Source organism: Pelodiscus sinensis, chromosome 6 (assembly GCF_049634645.1).
Source record: "Pelodiscus sinensis isolate JC-2024 chromosome 6, ASM4963464v1, whole genome shotgun sequence".
NCBI lineage: Eukaryota > Metazoa > Chordata > Testudines > Trionychidae > Pelodiscus > Pelodiscus sinensis.
Genome location: NC_134716.1, coordinates 10,804,314 through 10,820,456, shown reverse-complemented (window position 1 = coordinate 10,820,456; position 16,143 = coordinate 10,804,314). Strand labels below are relative to the sequence as shown.

The following is a 16,143-nucleotide window of genomic DNA, read 5'->3' as shown; positions in this document are numbered from 1 at the left end:
CCAAAACTATATTTGCAAGGATGAACTGTCTTATCCTTATCAGTTAGACAGAGGCAACAGTGAAGCTCAGACAGTCAATACCCATATTTATGATGTGAGAGAGAAATTCCCACCCCTAAACTTGGTGCATGAATGTAACAGAGAACATTCACTGAAAGATTTAAGACTAGAAGGCACCATTAGATCATCTAGTCTCTCCTCCCACATTACATAGGCCATTAAACTCATCCACTTTACTCCTGTAAAATGCCCAAAGTCTGGATATTCATATAATACAGATTCTGGCAAAGAGTTTTATTATGTTTACTAATTAAATCCTGTGCAACTTCCCTTTCCCCCAAGGATTTTTGTACTTGACGCATTTTTTCCTCACAATCTTTAAACAAAGAATTTGAAGCCATAGAATGATAGAGCTGGAAGAGACCTCAGGAGGTCATAAGTCCAGCCACTTGCCCAAAGCAGAACCAAACCCAATGACCTTAAGTCTGTCCTGCTGAAGTGCCCATTGTACATGAATTGTTCTATTCAGTTGAGGGATCTTGTACTTCAGCGCCTCTCAAACGTTAGCAACCTGAAGAGCCCCATTTTGATTTTAAAAATTGTAGTAATCCTTAAGTCCCCCCCCCACGCACACACTCAACCCTTGCCCTGTTCTCTGTCCTGAGGACACACTTCTGACCTGCCCCTTCTCCAAGGTCCCGCTTCTGCTCATTCCATCTCCCCCTCATCACTCGCTCTTCCGCTCCCTTTCTCACTTTCACCAGGATGGGGAATGGGGTTGGAGTGCGGGGAGGTTAGCTCTGAGAGGGCTTGGGAGGAGGTGGGGGTGCAGGGTCTGGGGGAGAGTTTAGGTTCAGGTTGCGGGCTCTGGGCTGGGGCAGAGAGTTGGCCTGCAGGGGAGGATGGTGAGAGGCTCGGGCTCCCGCCAAGCTACACTCACCTCAGGTGCTTCCAAAAATGATGGGCATATCCCTCTGGCAATGGCTCCTCGGCAAGGGGGCCAGGAGGATGCGCACTAGGGATGTAAACGGGGAACTGGTTCATTAAATCCTATTGTGTGATGTGTTTGTTTGCGTACTGGTCAGTGCACACACTGCTACGAAGGGTTATGGAGTAGAGAAGCCCATAAGGGGATAGGGGAATGTGTTACTGAATGTCACCATGTGAAGTGTTGGGTTGGTGAGCTTGCTGGGATCCATGCTGAAAAGCAGGTGCCCTGATAGAAGCGAAATGAGTTAGCCCAAGGCAGTCTAGCTCTATTTTTATGTATCAATAACATGCTTGATTCATTATTTAAAGCTCTCATGTTCTGTGTTATGGGCAGCATTGTCTGTGTTAAGTGATTGTTTTTTTCAGATTGTATGTGTCGCAAGATGTCACAAGTACTGTCGTTTACAGCTACCACAGGGAAAAATTCTGTTTCCAAAGACTGATGTAAATACCGTTGGTTCCCTGAAGTCTTAATACCAGTTCTAGCATTGTAATAACAATTTTAATGTCGTCTTGGATATGTATTTAAAGGCATTGTCTGCTGAATTATTCATGTTTCCTTGCTTCAGCATGTGTCTTACCTGCAGAGACAAGCTTGTTGTTATTGGACTGCTGCTTTGAGTTCTGATTTCTGTTTTCTCTTTTTTTTTCCAGTCCACAGTCATGAGTGAACCCCAGTGCTACTACAATGAAAACATTGCCTTCTTTTATAACCGGAGTGGAAAATATTTAGCCACTGAATGGAACACTGTCAGCAAGCTGGTGATGGGACTGGGTATTACCGTCTGTATCTTCATCATGCTGGCCAACCTCTTGGTTATGGTGGCTATTTACGTCAACCGCCGCTTTCACTTTCCTATTTATTACTTAATGGCCAACTTAGCTGCTGCGGACTTCTTTGCAGGACTGGCCTATTTTTACCTAATGTTTAACACGGGACCCAACACTAGAAGGTTGACTGTCAGCACCTGGCTTCTTCGCCAGGGTCTTATTGACACTAGCCTGACGGCATCTGTAGCCAATTTGTTGGCCATTGCTATTGAGAGGCACATAACGGTCTTCCGAATGCAGCTGCATACTCGAATGAGCAACCGCCGAGTGGTGGTAGTAATTGTTGTCATCTGGACTATGGCCATTGTGATGGGGGCCATACCAAGTGTCGGCTGGAACTGTATTTGTGATATCACTCATTGCTCCAATATGGCGCCTCTCTATAGTGACTCCTACTTGGTCTTCTGGGCTGTTTTCAACCTGGTCACTTTTGTGGTCATGGTGGTCCTCTATGCTCATATCTTTGGATATGTGCGCCAAAGAACTATGAGAATGTCCAGGCATAGTTCTGGGCCCCGCAGAAATCGGGACACCATGATGAGTCTGCTGAAGACCGTGGTCATTGTGCTTGGTGAGTGGCTACTTCAGCAAAAATTGTTCTTTCCGTTTCCCATAGCATAGCATTTAGTTAGTGGTAGAGGAGAACTGGTGCCCCGTCTTCCCACCAACCCATTATACATTTTTGAGGGAGGGAACAAGCACGTGAACACCAAATAGCACTCTTGGATATTATTTACGGCACTGGTAGCTGAGCCTCAAGCATTCTAGAATGTAACATCTGTCCTGGTAAGATCATTTTTTTTAAAGGGAATATTTCAAGGATTGATGGGGACAACAGGACATGAAGTACAGTGGTGTTACACACAAGACAGCAACAGCCCCTTCCCCTGGAACAGCTTCACTTATACTTCCTGGTCCCTTGTAAACCTCCTCAATGCAGACATGCCCCCTTCATAGAAACTTTTAACCCTGCATATCTTCCTGGTGCCAGGCCTTTGTATTTGGCAGAGTTAAGTCACTGTAGCACTGAAGTGCCACAGAAGCACTGATTCTTGCCTCTTGCTCCAAGATTAATCAGTAAGTAGTTTAATCTATACTTCCTCCAATTTATGTTTATGTAACTAATAATATAACAAAGATGTCTGTGTACTTGAACATCCTATAACAGACACCTGAACCTAGCCAGACATATTTTCACTTCAGTTAGTGAGATTTAATGATTTTTGACAATGAGGGTCACTAAACAGAGGGAATGGTTTTGTGCCACAGAAGCAGGTCAAGCATTTGTTACCTGGATTATCACCAAATATGGCAACAGATACCTGTGAGGCTGTGCCATTTCTTGAGCAACAGAAAAGGGAAACACAGCAGGTGCTTACCTGGGAGATGGAAATAATGCAGGAAGTAGTAGCAACTTTAGTTTCATTAATACAAGCAGGTAAGTGTTAGCATGGTGACTTGGCTAACATCTTGGTAGAAGGGCAAATGTCTGTGCGCCACAACAAGAACAAGCTGGAGAGTTACCAGCAATCCTTGTATTATTGTTTCCTTGCATAATTATCATGTTTTCCTTTTCTCTCTAGAGTTTTTTTAAAAAAAAAACCTGTTTAGAGTGCTGAGATGTGAAGGATAAAATGGGTAAACTTTCCCTTTGATTCATGGACTGCCCTGCTATCTTCAGCACCGTTTCTAAACTCAACCCATCCTCCCTCCCTTTCACCAAATTCAGACAGGCAGATGGGGTTCAGAAAAAAAGCTTCCACTTTGAGCATATTATTGGAAAGCAAATCTATGTTTTCTCTTTTGGATGAACTGCCACTCTTTCCAGCTGTGTATCAGTAAAGTATTTCCTGCCAAGTAGCCAGCTGATTAAATCTCTTAAGCCAGACAAATAAGTGGTTTTTTTTCCCTTTGAAATAGTAGAAAGTACTGAGTAAATCTCATTTGGTCACTAACATCAGTTATGCATGGGACTAAGATTGTCTGTGCAGGTAGAAGTCAGGGGAGATCTCGCTCTGCTCTTCTCCTTTCTCCTCAATGAGAAGTTACGCTGAAGATTTTGAGTACGAGATACAGCATGACCTTAACAGCGAGGCTGAACTGAGACCTTAAGCCACCTTCTCTCCTAAGGCATTGCTGAAAACTGTAGAAATTACCTGGAAGGCTAATTAGCATAAATCATTCTAATTTAATGTCACTGTTAGTATCATTAAATAATAAACACCATGGCTCCTTGTTACGTTGTTTTGAATAATTGCCAGCACTGTAGGCAGCACATGCAACTTGCTATATCATTTAAATCGCCACGTAGTGCTTAGCATTACTGATTCCATAATACTGCTGACATTCATTCAGTGATGCTCATGTTGTTCTGTGTGTATACTCGGTCTTAGGCCGTGTTTACGCTTCCCAGTTTATAGTGGCACAGCTGTTCCAATACATCTGTGCCACTGTAAAAGCACTTCCGTCCCTACATTAGGCCGGTGGCAGACAGGTCTCCCATCAACATAGTAAACGCTTATGCCAGCAAGCTTGTCACTCAGGGCGTGTTTTTCCACACCCCAAGCAACAAGAGTTTTGCCAGCAGAAGTGCTGTCGTAGACCTGGCTTTAGTCCCATAGAACATTTCTTGAGAAGTCTTACAAAATGGCTTTCCTCAGAAAACAATAATGAATGCAGTTCTCAAGTTACCAGCACTTAACTGTGTGGTGTTGCTGAAGAACAACAAGTAGTCTAGTAGCAACTTAAAGACTAACAAAACATGTAGATGGTAGCATGAGCTTTCATGGGCAAAACCCACTTTTTCAATTTTCCTGCATGGCCAGCACTTCTATGGAATATGTATCCTGTATGTAACAAGATATCAAGTATAGGGCACTTGAAGTAGCCTTTTAAAAATAGATGAGATGCTTACATGAAAAGTAGAAGCTGTAGTTACACTTGCTAGGACAATCTACAAAGGGCTGTGAATCCTCCTGATCCAGGGAATTGGGCTAATTGCTCGCTGGGGTCACGAAGGAACTCATATTACTGAGAGGGGTTCTTCTGTTGATGCCGACAACTCCGCCTTCACCAGGAGTAAGGGAAGTCGAAGGAAGAGTGCTCTTCCTTCAACTTCCTGCAGGATAGACCGTGCCAAAAGCTGAGCTCGACTTCAACTACACAATTAACGTCGCTGAAGTTGTGTATTTTAACTCAGCTTTGTCCTGTAGTGTAGATGTACCCTTACTGGTCTAGCTATTAATGCAATGTAGTGCATTAAAGTCGGAGGCAAAGCTCACCCGCTGTACGGAGAAAGGGGAAAAGAAGCACCTCGCTTTTATTCTCAAAAGATCGTCTCCGCTGAAATTCCCTGCAACTGACTCAAGAATGCAGTTGGCACATGCCAGCCCTCTTGACCCAGGCGATTGGCTTTCCTCAGAACAGAGTGGCAACGGAGCAATGGGGAGGGTAAAGTGAGAATCAGAATGCAAAATGCGGGGAAGGAAGTGGCTCTAGAGGAACCCTCAAATGTAAATCAGCAAACACTGCAAATTTGCAAAGATGTAATGTTGATCTTATTTTATAGTCCCCTGAATCCATAAATAACCACCCCGTAAGTTGGTTAACAAAGGATTCTTTCACTTGATTTCTAGATGTCCATAAATTGGGCTTTCTGAAGTTATCCCCTTGCTAGTCAGAGGAAAAATCCCACCAGCGAGCACAGAAGTTTTTTTTCATTCTCTCTTAGTGCAGTTTCCAGGGAAGGGGGGTAAACAAAAGAACTTGTTTATCAGCCCCAGTAAACACAGTCTGCTATCCCTGCATCTCATTGCCTTGCTCCAAGAGGACAGACACCCAAAAGAAAAAGAAATCCTCTTCTGATGGCTATGCTGCCAGCATGTGTGAGGTGGAATCCAATTGAGTTGCATAAGAGGACTCATTGTTTTCCTAATGACTAAGAGGGCTCGAAGCTCTGACTGGAGCCGTCGGGTGCTGGCACACTGCGTCATCCCACAGAGCGGCTGGGATGTTGAATCCTGGGACTGAAGTCAATGCAGAAAACAGATTTTCTTCTCTTTTTTCTTTTCATGCCCTTTTGTGTTTTTTTTCCTTGAGTAAAATATTTTAAACAGAAGGAAGTGATTTCATAGTTGATTCCTTTCTTTTAACAAGGCTCCTTTTGAAATCGCTAATGCAGCAAGAACATAAAGCTCTTTCTCCATAACATGTCTTTTTTGCTCAGTGACTTTTGCAGAATCGATTCATATAACAAACCAACATAAAATTGGGTCTCAGGCTCAGACTCCAGTTATACCAAAAGCATTTCATAATTGCACTGTTGTATTAAAATAGAAAAGAGAGTTTGCAGTAAGAACCTACCTGATGCAACAAGCTTAAAACTGGCATCTTTTCCTCTTTATTATGTTCAAACATTTTTTAAAGATGAAGTTTAACCAGTTTTTCTGTTGCTTTTTAGTGAAATTGTTATCTGAATCTTCTTCACTAGCCAATGCAGGGCTGGAAATATTCACTGCTATATAAGGAAGACCAGTATTAAAACTCTGAATTCAGAGATCTAACTTCAAACCCTACCACCACACTAGATTTGACTGACCTTGGAAAAATTACTCCCAGCAAGATTTTTTTTAATGCTATTGAGATGTCTAAGAAGGCAAATAAGTTTTGAGTGGTATTCCTAAAAGTGCTGGGACTATATCTGCGTATTTAGATAACAAAATACATTTAAAAACCTGTTCCTTAATCTCTGCTTTTTGGATTTGTGAACGAAAAACTTTCTTGTCTATTTAAAATGTTAGCTGTTAGCTGTTGTGGGGATTGTCTTGTCTCTCCATAGCCTATCTGGTAAGCCAAATGAAATAACAGTGAGGGTGATGGTGCACATTGTAGTGTGCAGTCTCATTAGGGCAGGAGTGGCATTTATTTTTGCGGGGGGGAGGGGGGATACTTCATGGACTTTGGTTCATGGACACGGGCCATCTCTGCTCCTGTAAGGGGTGAGGCCTTGGGGCCTCTAGGTGCTGCACCCCCTGCTGGGGGAAGAGACTTCATGTGCTCCCCCTTCCCAGGCCATTTGGGATCTGGGGGAGAGGAGTGCACTAAGTCTCCCTCTTCTCTCCTCCCCCCCAGCTAGGGACTCGCAGAGTCTAGAGGGAACTGCCAGCCATTTTGAACAGCTGGCAGTTCCCTCTAGGTGCCTCATGTCCCTGGCAGGGAGAGGAGACTTCACACACTCCCCTACCCCAGACCAGTTGAGAACTGGGGGTGGAAGAGTGTGCAAAGTCATTCACTGTACAAAATGGCTGGCGGCGCCATGCACTCATGGTGGGGGGAGGGAGCTGCCAGCCACTTTGGACAGCAAGTGACTTTGCACTCTCCCTCTGCCCTTAGGTCAGTGGTCCCCAACGCGGTGCCCGCGGGCGCCATGGCGCCCGCCGGGGCATTTGTAGGCATCCGCAGACAACCCGGGCTGGCTCCGCCCCCGGCGCACTGGAGGCGCCAGCCCCAGGCGCGCGACACTCACCGGCGCCTGGTGCGCGGCGCTCGGGCGGCCCCAGCCCCGGGGCACATGCGGGCGCGCGGCGCCGGTCCCAGGCATGCAGCTCAGGCGGCGGCGCCAGCCCCGGGCCCACGGCACAAGGGGCTCGGGCGGCCCCGGCCCTGGCGTGCCCCAGGACGCGCGGCCCCGCCCCCGGGCGCCCGGCGCGAGTGTGGCCCCGCCCCCGGGCACCCGGCGCGTGTGTGGCCCCGCCCCCAGGCGCCCGGGAGCCTGTAAAGGTTGGGGACCACTGCCTTAGGTCTTGATTGGCCTAGTGGCAGGGGAACGGAAGGGCAGGCCACAGGCTGGATCAAACTGCTTGGCGGGCTAGATCCAGCCCACCCCTGCATTAGAGGCTGTCTACAATGCAGTGTTGTATTGCTACCTTGCTTCTATAGGGCGGAGTCATGGGGGCCGCTCGTAGTAACAAGCATTACAGCCACTGCTCCCGAGTTTGCAGAATAGGGCTCTTGTGTCTGACATCGAAATAACAGTAACAGCTCTTCCCAGTTCAGTGATGGAAGTGTGACAAGGTTGCATATAACTAGGCCACAGAATTATTCCTTCCTTTTTTAGCCTCCTTGCCTGTGCATTGTCAATATTATTTTACCAAAATTACTTATGTATATTGACTTTAACTCAGGAGCTGCCTTCTGTGACCTAGGTGGTGCAAGCAGTTAATTCCTGACTGCTTGTACTGAGACTTTCCTGGGAACTGGAAAACCTGCACCATGTCTTTTCTCTGAAACATAAGGGTACTGACAGTGTGAGAGAATAAGTTTGGTTTAACCTGCAAGACTTGGAAATAGAGGTGGGTGCAGGATTCTAATGAATTGTAGTTAACTATTTTGCCATAAAGGAGCGTCATTTTCTGTAAATGCACCCTCCCCCATTGCTATTACAATGGAGTAATAAATGTGATGGAAACATCTGGAAGTTCAGGGTATATATCTGGAAGGTTAGACCTGCTTGTTGACAGGGTAGAGGAGAAAGGATTCTGCCACAGTTGTGAATTGCACGAGAAATGTTAATTTTTTGTACGGACTCTTAAGCTCTTTCACAACCACGGTACCAATTGAAATGAAATGTGACAAACAATAACTAAGTTAATATAATGCGCTTTTATGAACCTAATTAATCCTCAGAGCTGGAGGTAGTTTTCATGTTGCTTGGTTAAAGGAATGTAGCAGGAAGTAACCTACTTCTCGACATATGCGGTTGATTAAAGCAAATTCCAATGTATTATCAGTAACTTGTCCTCTAAGCAGGTGATTGATTGGTTGACATACAGTTGTTACATGGTAGGATGAAAACCAGCCAATACTGTGGAGGCAGCCTTTTTTAAAAGGTATTTTCAATATGCATGCAGTTTGTCTGCTGTAACTGGAAGACCATTCACCCCATGAGTGTTTCCGCCCCTCTGTGCTATGCATTTGAGAGGCTTTTTTATTTAAATAAAAAACTACCCCCATCTCATTTAGTTTTAATGAGTTAATTTTCCATGCTAGTTATATAAGCACAACTCATAGGCTAGAGAATGCTCAGATTTCATGGATGTCTGTTGCTTCCTTACGGACTCCGATATACCTTTTTGTTAGCTGTGTTTCGTTAGCATGGAGTTGAGTGGACTCAGGAAATGAGGCGAGGGCAATATTGTCTAGGCCGGAGCAGACAAAATATGGCCCGTGGGCTGGATCCAGCCAGACAAGCTTCTGGATCTGGCTTGTGGGCCACCCAGTCTGAACCATGGGCTGCCCTGCCAGAGCCCTCAGGCACAGATCAGCCAGTTGCTTCAGAGCAGTCCCATGTCACTTTAAGTGGCTGGCCGCTCCCAGTGGGTCTCTACTCCAGGTGCCAGGTGGAGAAGGAGGCTTTGCAGAAACTGGCCAGTTGGAGCAAAGAGATTTTGCTAGAGGCAGAGACAACATGCGAAGCCGCCGCCTCCTCCCACCCCCAGACACCCAGGGCAGACAGCCACAAAGAACAGCCAGTCATTTTGAGCAGCTTGGGGCTGCAACAGGCAGGGAACCTGCCTTGGGGTCCTGCAGGGCTGCTGGCTGGGATCCGCCAAGGTAAACCTGCCTCTGGCACCCCAGTCCTTCCTTCCACAACCTCCTAATTCCCTGCCCCAAGTCACTACCTCCTCATGCCCCGGGTCAGTATCCAAACCTTGTTCACCACCCTGCCCTTTTCCCCCAGGTCACAAATCCCTCCCAGACCTTGCTTCCTCTCTTACACCCCACCCCCAGGCCAGAATCCTCTCCTGTCTGCACTCCCTCCCTTGACCACTTATCACAATCTTGGAGTAGTCCGCCATGAAAAAGTATTGTCCACCTCTGGCCTAGGCAGAGCTTGTCTGGCAGACCTTCCTTGCCATTAGAGAGGTTTTCTACAGTCAAAAGCAAATACTAAGTTGTAGTAGAGCAACACGTCAATAACAGAATCTTTTGGAAGAGCAGAGATATAACTTGGCACTCGGGTTCATCTGTCCATCCTGTCTTTGTAGAGTTTGTTGCCACAAAGAGCACTGAAGCCTTAATATCCTTTTCCATAAGATCATTCTTCTTAGCAGATGTGCCATGTGTCTCAGGTGGCACATGACCAGGATTCATCACCCAATTTGGTCTGCTGGTTGGATCATTAATATCCTCAGCCTCAGTCGGGCACATGAACACTGATGCATGCTCCACAGGAGATCGTTGAAAATGCGTCTCACTTATTAACTGTAAAGCACTGTTCTATTCAGCAGTCATGGCCTGATTTGGAGGGTTGTGATGTGTGTTCTTTTAATGTTGATAGAGAAGGCAATTGTGGGGCTGGTGAGGAGGGCTCTGCTTCCCACAACCACTGTGCAAAGGGCCACTTTAAGAACTGGGGTGCTCCTGGAATTGGGAAGCACAGTAGAATCTGTTTAGTATGAGAGAGTTGTTCATCCTTCGCCAGCCTTACATAGTAACCTTGCTTCTGTGTTGATTCAGGCCTAAGGAAAACAAGTTCTGTAAACTCAGGAATTGGCATCGGCAGTCTGATTCTGACCATCAATGACTTTCTGTTCTAAAACAGGAGGAACAGTATTTAGACTCCTGGTGTTTTTAGATAGGTATATTTTAAAAGTGCATAGACTGTGAATTTAGGCCTCGGTTGAGTAAACTTGGAAGTCACAACTGATGATCTATAGCCTAAATTAATCATATCTAATGTATTTAAGATGAATTCTCTTACTGCACTGTACATAATTATATGAGGAAACAATGTGTTTGTAACACATTGTATAATCAGTTATAAATGAAGGCTGTATAGTAGAAGTCTGATAATTATTATACCCTCAAAGATACTATTTGAATGAAAAAAGTGAAATCAAATGTGATACCTTAAGATTTCTGCATTTGAAATATGTTTGAGGGGTTTGGTTTTTGTTTTTACTTTGAGTTTTTTGTGTTTGGTGTAATTTGAGTTGGGTGTTTTGATGATTTCATGCAAGCACTTTCAGAACAATTGAGGCTCAAGACCAATACACATCTAAAACTTTGATTGGAGAAAATAACTGCTGTAGTTTCTTGGTTTTTATTAAAGATGCTATATGCTGCTAGTTTTATTATGCAGAAATTTGTGCATGTCCTCTCCGTAAAATGTTGGATATTATATAAAAGGGAGAGCACAGTCAATTTATGAGGCTGAATAGAAAATCAGACTCTCCTATATCTTTGCCATACAGTTTGCCATGCATGTCTTTAATTTTTGTTATTACTGTGAGCATGGAAAGAGTTAGGCAGATAAGTTACCAGCCCAGGCATAAAATCTTTCCTGATTTTTTTGCCTTGTGTTATGCAAATGTTACCACAGTTCTTGCATCAATAAACTATATGTTCAGATTCTCAGCTGTAAATCTACGTAGCAGCATTCAAATCAGTGGAGTTATTCAGACTTGTATGACCTGAGAATCTGGCCCATAATTTGTAAATTCTTATCAAGGGCCACAAAAATAACCTGAGTTTTGAAAGTCATGTAGTGTTCTTATTTGGTTTTAGCACACAATTATTGCATGGTACTCTTCCCATAAAGAGTCCCTCTGAATTTGACTCAATGGGCACTACCTGATGGCCTTTAGGGTGTGTCTAAACTACAGGGTTTTCTCTAAATAACTTCCCCTGCATCTAGACTGCTGCCGTGTTTTTTCAAAATTAAATCAAAAGGACGCGGCATTTTTTCGATTGTGGTAAACCTAATTTTACGAGGAGGAACGCCTTTTTTCGAAAGTGCTCTTTCAAAAAAAGGCATTCTTGAATGCAACCAGGGCTTTTTTGAAAGAGAGCATCCAGACTGCCTGGGTGCTCTCTTTCGAAAAAGCAGCTCACTTTTTCGAAAAGTGGTTGCAGTCTAGATGCTCTCTTTCAAAAGAGGCTTGTAGTCTAGACGTAGCCATAGTGTTCTGATTTGGTTTTACAAAAACACACAATTATTGTATGTACTCTTCCCATAAAGAGTCTCTGATGGCATTTATTTCCTTGCAACTCCTTACTGTTCTCTCTTTTTTTCCATGAAATCAGCTTTATCATAACTAAATCTTTTAAATAATTGTTTTGGCTATCAGGAATGATATGGTAACAAAAATCTATTCTACTGGTCTACTTGAACCTCAAAATAATGGAGATTCATTCGTTACAGTAAAAACAAGGAGTCCTGTGGCACCTAAGAGACTAACAGATTTATTAGGGCATATGCTTGTGGGCTGCAGCTCGCTTCCTCAGATGCGTGAAGTGGACACTTCAGTGTGGCAGGAATGTATACATACGCACAAGGATTGAGAGGGTTACGTTGCTAAGTGGAAGATCAGTGCTAATGAGGGTATATCTAATAGGCCAAATATACCCTGATTGAATTAGCTTCGTTAGCACTGATCTTCCACTTAGTAACATAACCCTCCCAGCCTTGTGCGTGTGTATAAATCCCTGCCTCACTGAAGCGTCCACTTCACGCATCTGACCAAGCGAGCTGCAGCCCTCAAAAGTTCATGCCCCAATAAATCTGTTAGTCTCTCAGGTGCCACAGAACTCCTTGTTGTTTTTGCTGACACAGACTACCACGGCTACCTCTTTGAAATTTGCGACACTATTAGTAGATGTGTGACTCAAGGCGTCACAACAGTTATGTTTTCCAGAAACAAACCAATGCAAGCTCACAGAGCTGGAGCAACTGTAATTTGACCTTCGAGTTTAGAAAGTGCTTGTGGCAAATCCTTTCTATGAACCCTAAATCTGGTTGGTTGTTCTGACAATTTAAAATGAAAGACTTTTCTTTCTTTCTCACTGTCCCTCCCACTAAAATCAAATACACCTGTAAATAAAATAGATGCATCTTCAGTAAACAACTTTTCTCTAAAATATTCTAAATATCCTTGTTAAATTCATGGTTTTACCCTTGGAGAAACCACCTGGAAGTTTGGTCCCTTTGACTTAATACAACAGATTTATTTTCCTTTTGGTTTCCTTTGAGACTATGATTTGAAGAACTTCTGTCAGTGCCTAAAGCAGGCATGTGGTTTTTTATTTGGGGGAGAGAGGACTGAATCCCTGTGAGAGGGCCAATACCTTATAGTGGAAGGAAATGTTGCCTCATTTATAAAAGCTTTTTACCTAAATTCAGTTCAGATTAATACCTTTATTTTGTAGAGAAGCACATATTAAAGGCAAAATGAAAACTCTGGAGCATTTAAAAATGCATGGGATAAATATGAATCTCGAGTAATCCTTCAAGGATTACTCAAGATTCAGTTCTTGGTAAATAATCTTGGAATAGTGACTTGTAGGGATTATCTCACAGTTTGTACACTCTTTAGGATTTCTTTAAATAGCAAAATTGAGACTTTGGGTACTAATTGTCCCATCCGTGAACATAGCTAGCATGTGTTAACAATAAAAAAGATTGGGCATCTCCTTGCACCTGGGGTACAGAAAATATTGCTTCTGTTGGGCAAAGTTGAAATAACGAATAGTTGGTAGAGGAGTGGAACATAGCTGCTGAAAGTCCCACCTAAAGGAAATGAAATACTTCTGAATAAACTCCTCTCCTTCAGCGGCATTATAACCAGGGATGTACTTAGAGAGACAAGGTGAGTGAGGCAGTATCTTTTATTGGGCTCCCTTTTGTTAGTGAGAGACACACGCTTTTGAGCTTACACAGAGCTGCTCTTATAAGTTTGAACACGTCCCTCTCCCCAGCAGAAATTGGATGCTGATAACATCAGCCATTATGCAGATAATACATGAAACTTCTATATGACCTAACTAGCAAGTGTTTGCTATTGTGAGGGCAAAATTCTGCCTGCAGAGAGTCCAATCTGCATGTTATGGGCATGGAAAATAGCTTTCAAAGTCTGATTTTAAGTGACTTGCCCCAGTTCATGACAGGTGACTCTGGTTCTATTCCTAGCTCCCTATCACATCTCAACAGGCAAGTTTGGGGGGAAGGTGGGAGAGAATGAGAAAAATAAACAGTCATTAATATCCCACACACATCGAAATCCACAGTGAAGTCAAGACCATATAGGAAGAAACTGTATTTACATAGTTCTAAAGGGCAGAAAACATAAACAAAATAACCAAAGTCCAGGAAGTTTTTTTTTAAATTGACTGTCTTCAATGTTAACTGAAAAATGAACAATTTAAGCCTTTTCTATTTCTGACTAATATCAAGGTGTATCAGTAAACTTCCAACATGCATCACAGCAATCAAACATCTTGCTTAAAAGTCTTCAGTTCCTCATCAGAGGAGGAAATATATAAATAGACGAGGGGAGAAAAGTGCTTTTTGCCTGTCATTGATAGCGGTACAGTGTATCTTGTACAATGTATAAGAGATTATCTTTAGTTCACAGTACAGCACACAGCTTCTGAAGCTTATGTGGTTATTCCATGAAGAACTCTGCCTCTTTATAATAGTAAAACAACCATTTTGAAATGAACTTCTCGTCTACAACTATAGAAGGTAGTCGTGGCTGATGAGTGAGGCGACAGTAGTGTTCGCTATAGAATACTCTACATATTACCCGTCTGAATAGATGTTATGGACATCTGAAAATGAGGGCGTGTGCTTCTGCAGTTGCAGCCCTTTTGATCCATGTTCATGTGTGCCACCTTCTGCAGAACTTAACTTGGTCTGTGTGTACTGGCTAAGGGAATTAAATCCACGCTACAAAGATACATAGCATGTCATTTTGAAAATTATCATTGTATGAAACTAATTGAATAGAATGAAAATATCCGAGTTAGTTCCAAGCGGGCAACTTTTTTGAATATTGTGCAACCTTTCCCTCCCATCTCCTCCCCATTCCCAAGGAGTGGAAGGCCTTTATTCCAATTAACAGACTTAAGAAGCAAGAGTGCTTAATGCAGAATCAGAGGTGGTCTGCTGAGTTATAGGCTAGATGCACAGACCATCGTGAGCTTTCCTGTTCCTTTGCTAAACCATTGCTTTTCTAATTGACTTTAGAGTTACGGTTTCAGTTTAAAAATTACTTAAAATGTACATTCATTTCTGAAACTATCCTTTTAAATCGATATTGCAGTCACTCTACATATTGGTAATTGGGCAATTTTATAAGTAGAGCAATTATTTATTCTCTAAATAAGAATAAATTGAGTTAACAGTGACCAGAAATTTGTCTGCTACTAGCTATTTGATAGTCAGCCTGGAATAAGGTTTTTTAACTTCATTCTAGGTTAGTAATAACTAAAAATTTTTACTGTTGATGCTATATGGCAGGGGTAGGCAGTTTTTAAAAGGGGCCACCGTGGAAGGGGTAGGGCCTCAGGCTGAAGGGGGCAGAGCCAGGAGCCTTCTTGTGCTCCCCCAACCCTGATTGGCCTGCAGAAGGGGAGCACGAAAAGTCGTCTTCCTCCCTTTCCCACCCTGCTCCTAGGGTTGACAGATGGTTTCAACAAAAATACTGCCCATCCCTGCTATACAATGTGGTCTGAGCAGTTTGTAGCGGTAGAGATGTGCATATAAAATATCTATAAAATTAAAGTAATCACTTCCAGGTAATTAGTTTGTTGCTCTGTAGCTAGAGGACTTGCTCTCCATTCTTGTCAATCCAGAAAATTCTCCAACTCTAAATTCATACCATCCTGTTGTGGTGAGTTTCTTTAAAGAGCAGAAGGCTTCGACAGGTTCAATGTTGCTTTTCCTGTCCTTACTCCTAAGTGGAACTGGTGTCTGTAAAGTACTTAGAGAAATGTGACCTCTTAAACACATTCCAGAAACTTACAGTAGTGTTTGAGATTTTGCCCCATGTGACTTTTCTTTTTTTGGTTTTACTCTCTACCCTTTGTTCACACTGCCACTCCCTTCTTTATTTTTAACCTTATCTTCATGACCTTGCTCCCTTTCAGATGGCAGGCAAGAGTTAACTCTTTTCAGAGCTTGCACAGATGCTGAATGGGAAGTGGGAGAACTGATTACCCAGAGGTATTGCAAGAGGATTGCAGTCAACACCTTTCAGCCCAAACTCTGTGTGTTCCTGCTTTGCTGGGTTCAATTGCAAGCTGCTCAAAGCCTAGGAGCTAGACTTGGATGTCAGACTTCACTTGGGTTTTGTCCTGGCAGTGCAGATTAATTCTCGACCTTTTTTATAAAAGGAAACATAGCTGGCTGCTTTTTTCCAAACCTTTCTTAGGGACAATAGCTATCCCTGTATTTCCTTCACACTCAAGACTGAATAGGCATGGAGCATGACTTCTGGAAGTCCATGTGCTAGGGTTGCCAGGTGTCCGGTTTTGAACTGG

At 43.4% G+C, this 16,143-nt stretch overlaps 1 protein-coding gene across 5 annotated transcripts in view; it reads left to right on the top strand.

Moving 5' to 3' along the window:
- LPAR1 (lysophosphatidic acid receptor 1) overlaps positions 1 to 16,143 on the top strand; it is a 101,589-nt gene that overhangs the window by 65,867 nt on the left and 19,579 nt on the right. For all 5 annotated transcript variants that reach the window (XM_075931438.1, XM_075931439.1, XM_006117990.4 and 2 more), the window contains one exon: positions 1,645 to 2,392. In XM_075931438.1, coding sequence (XP_075787553.1) covers positions 1,645 to 2,392 — 748 coding nt within the window. The remainder of the gene's footprint in view (positions 1 to 1,644; positions 2,393 to 16,143) is intronic.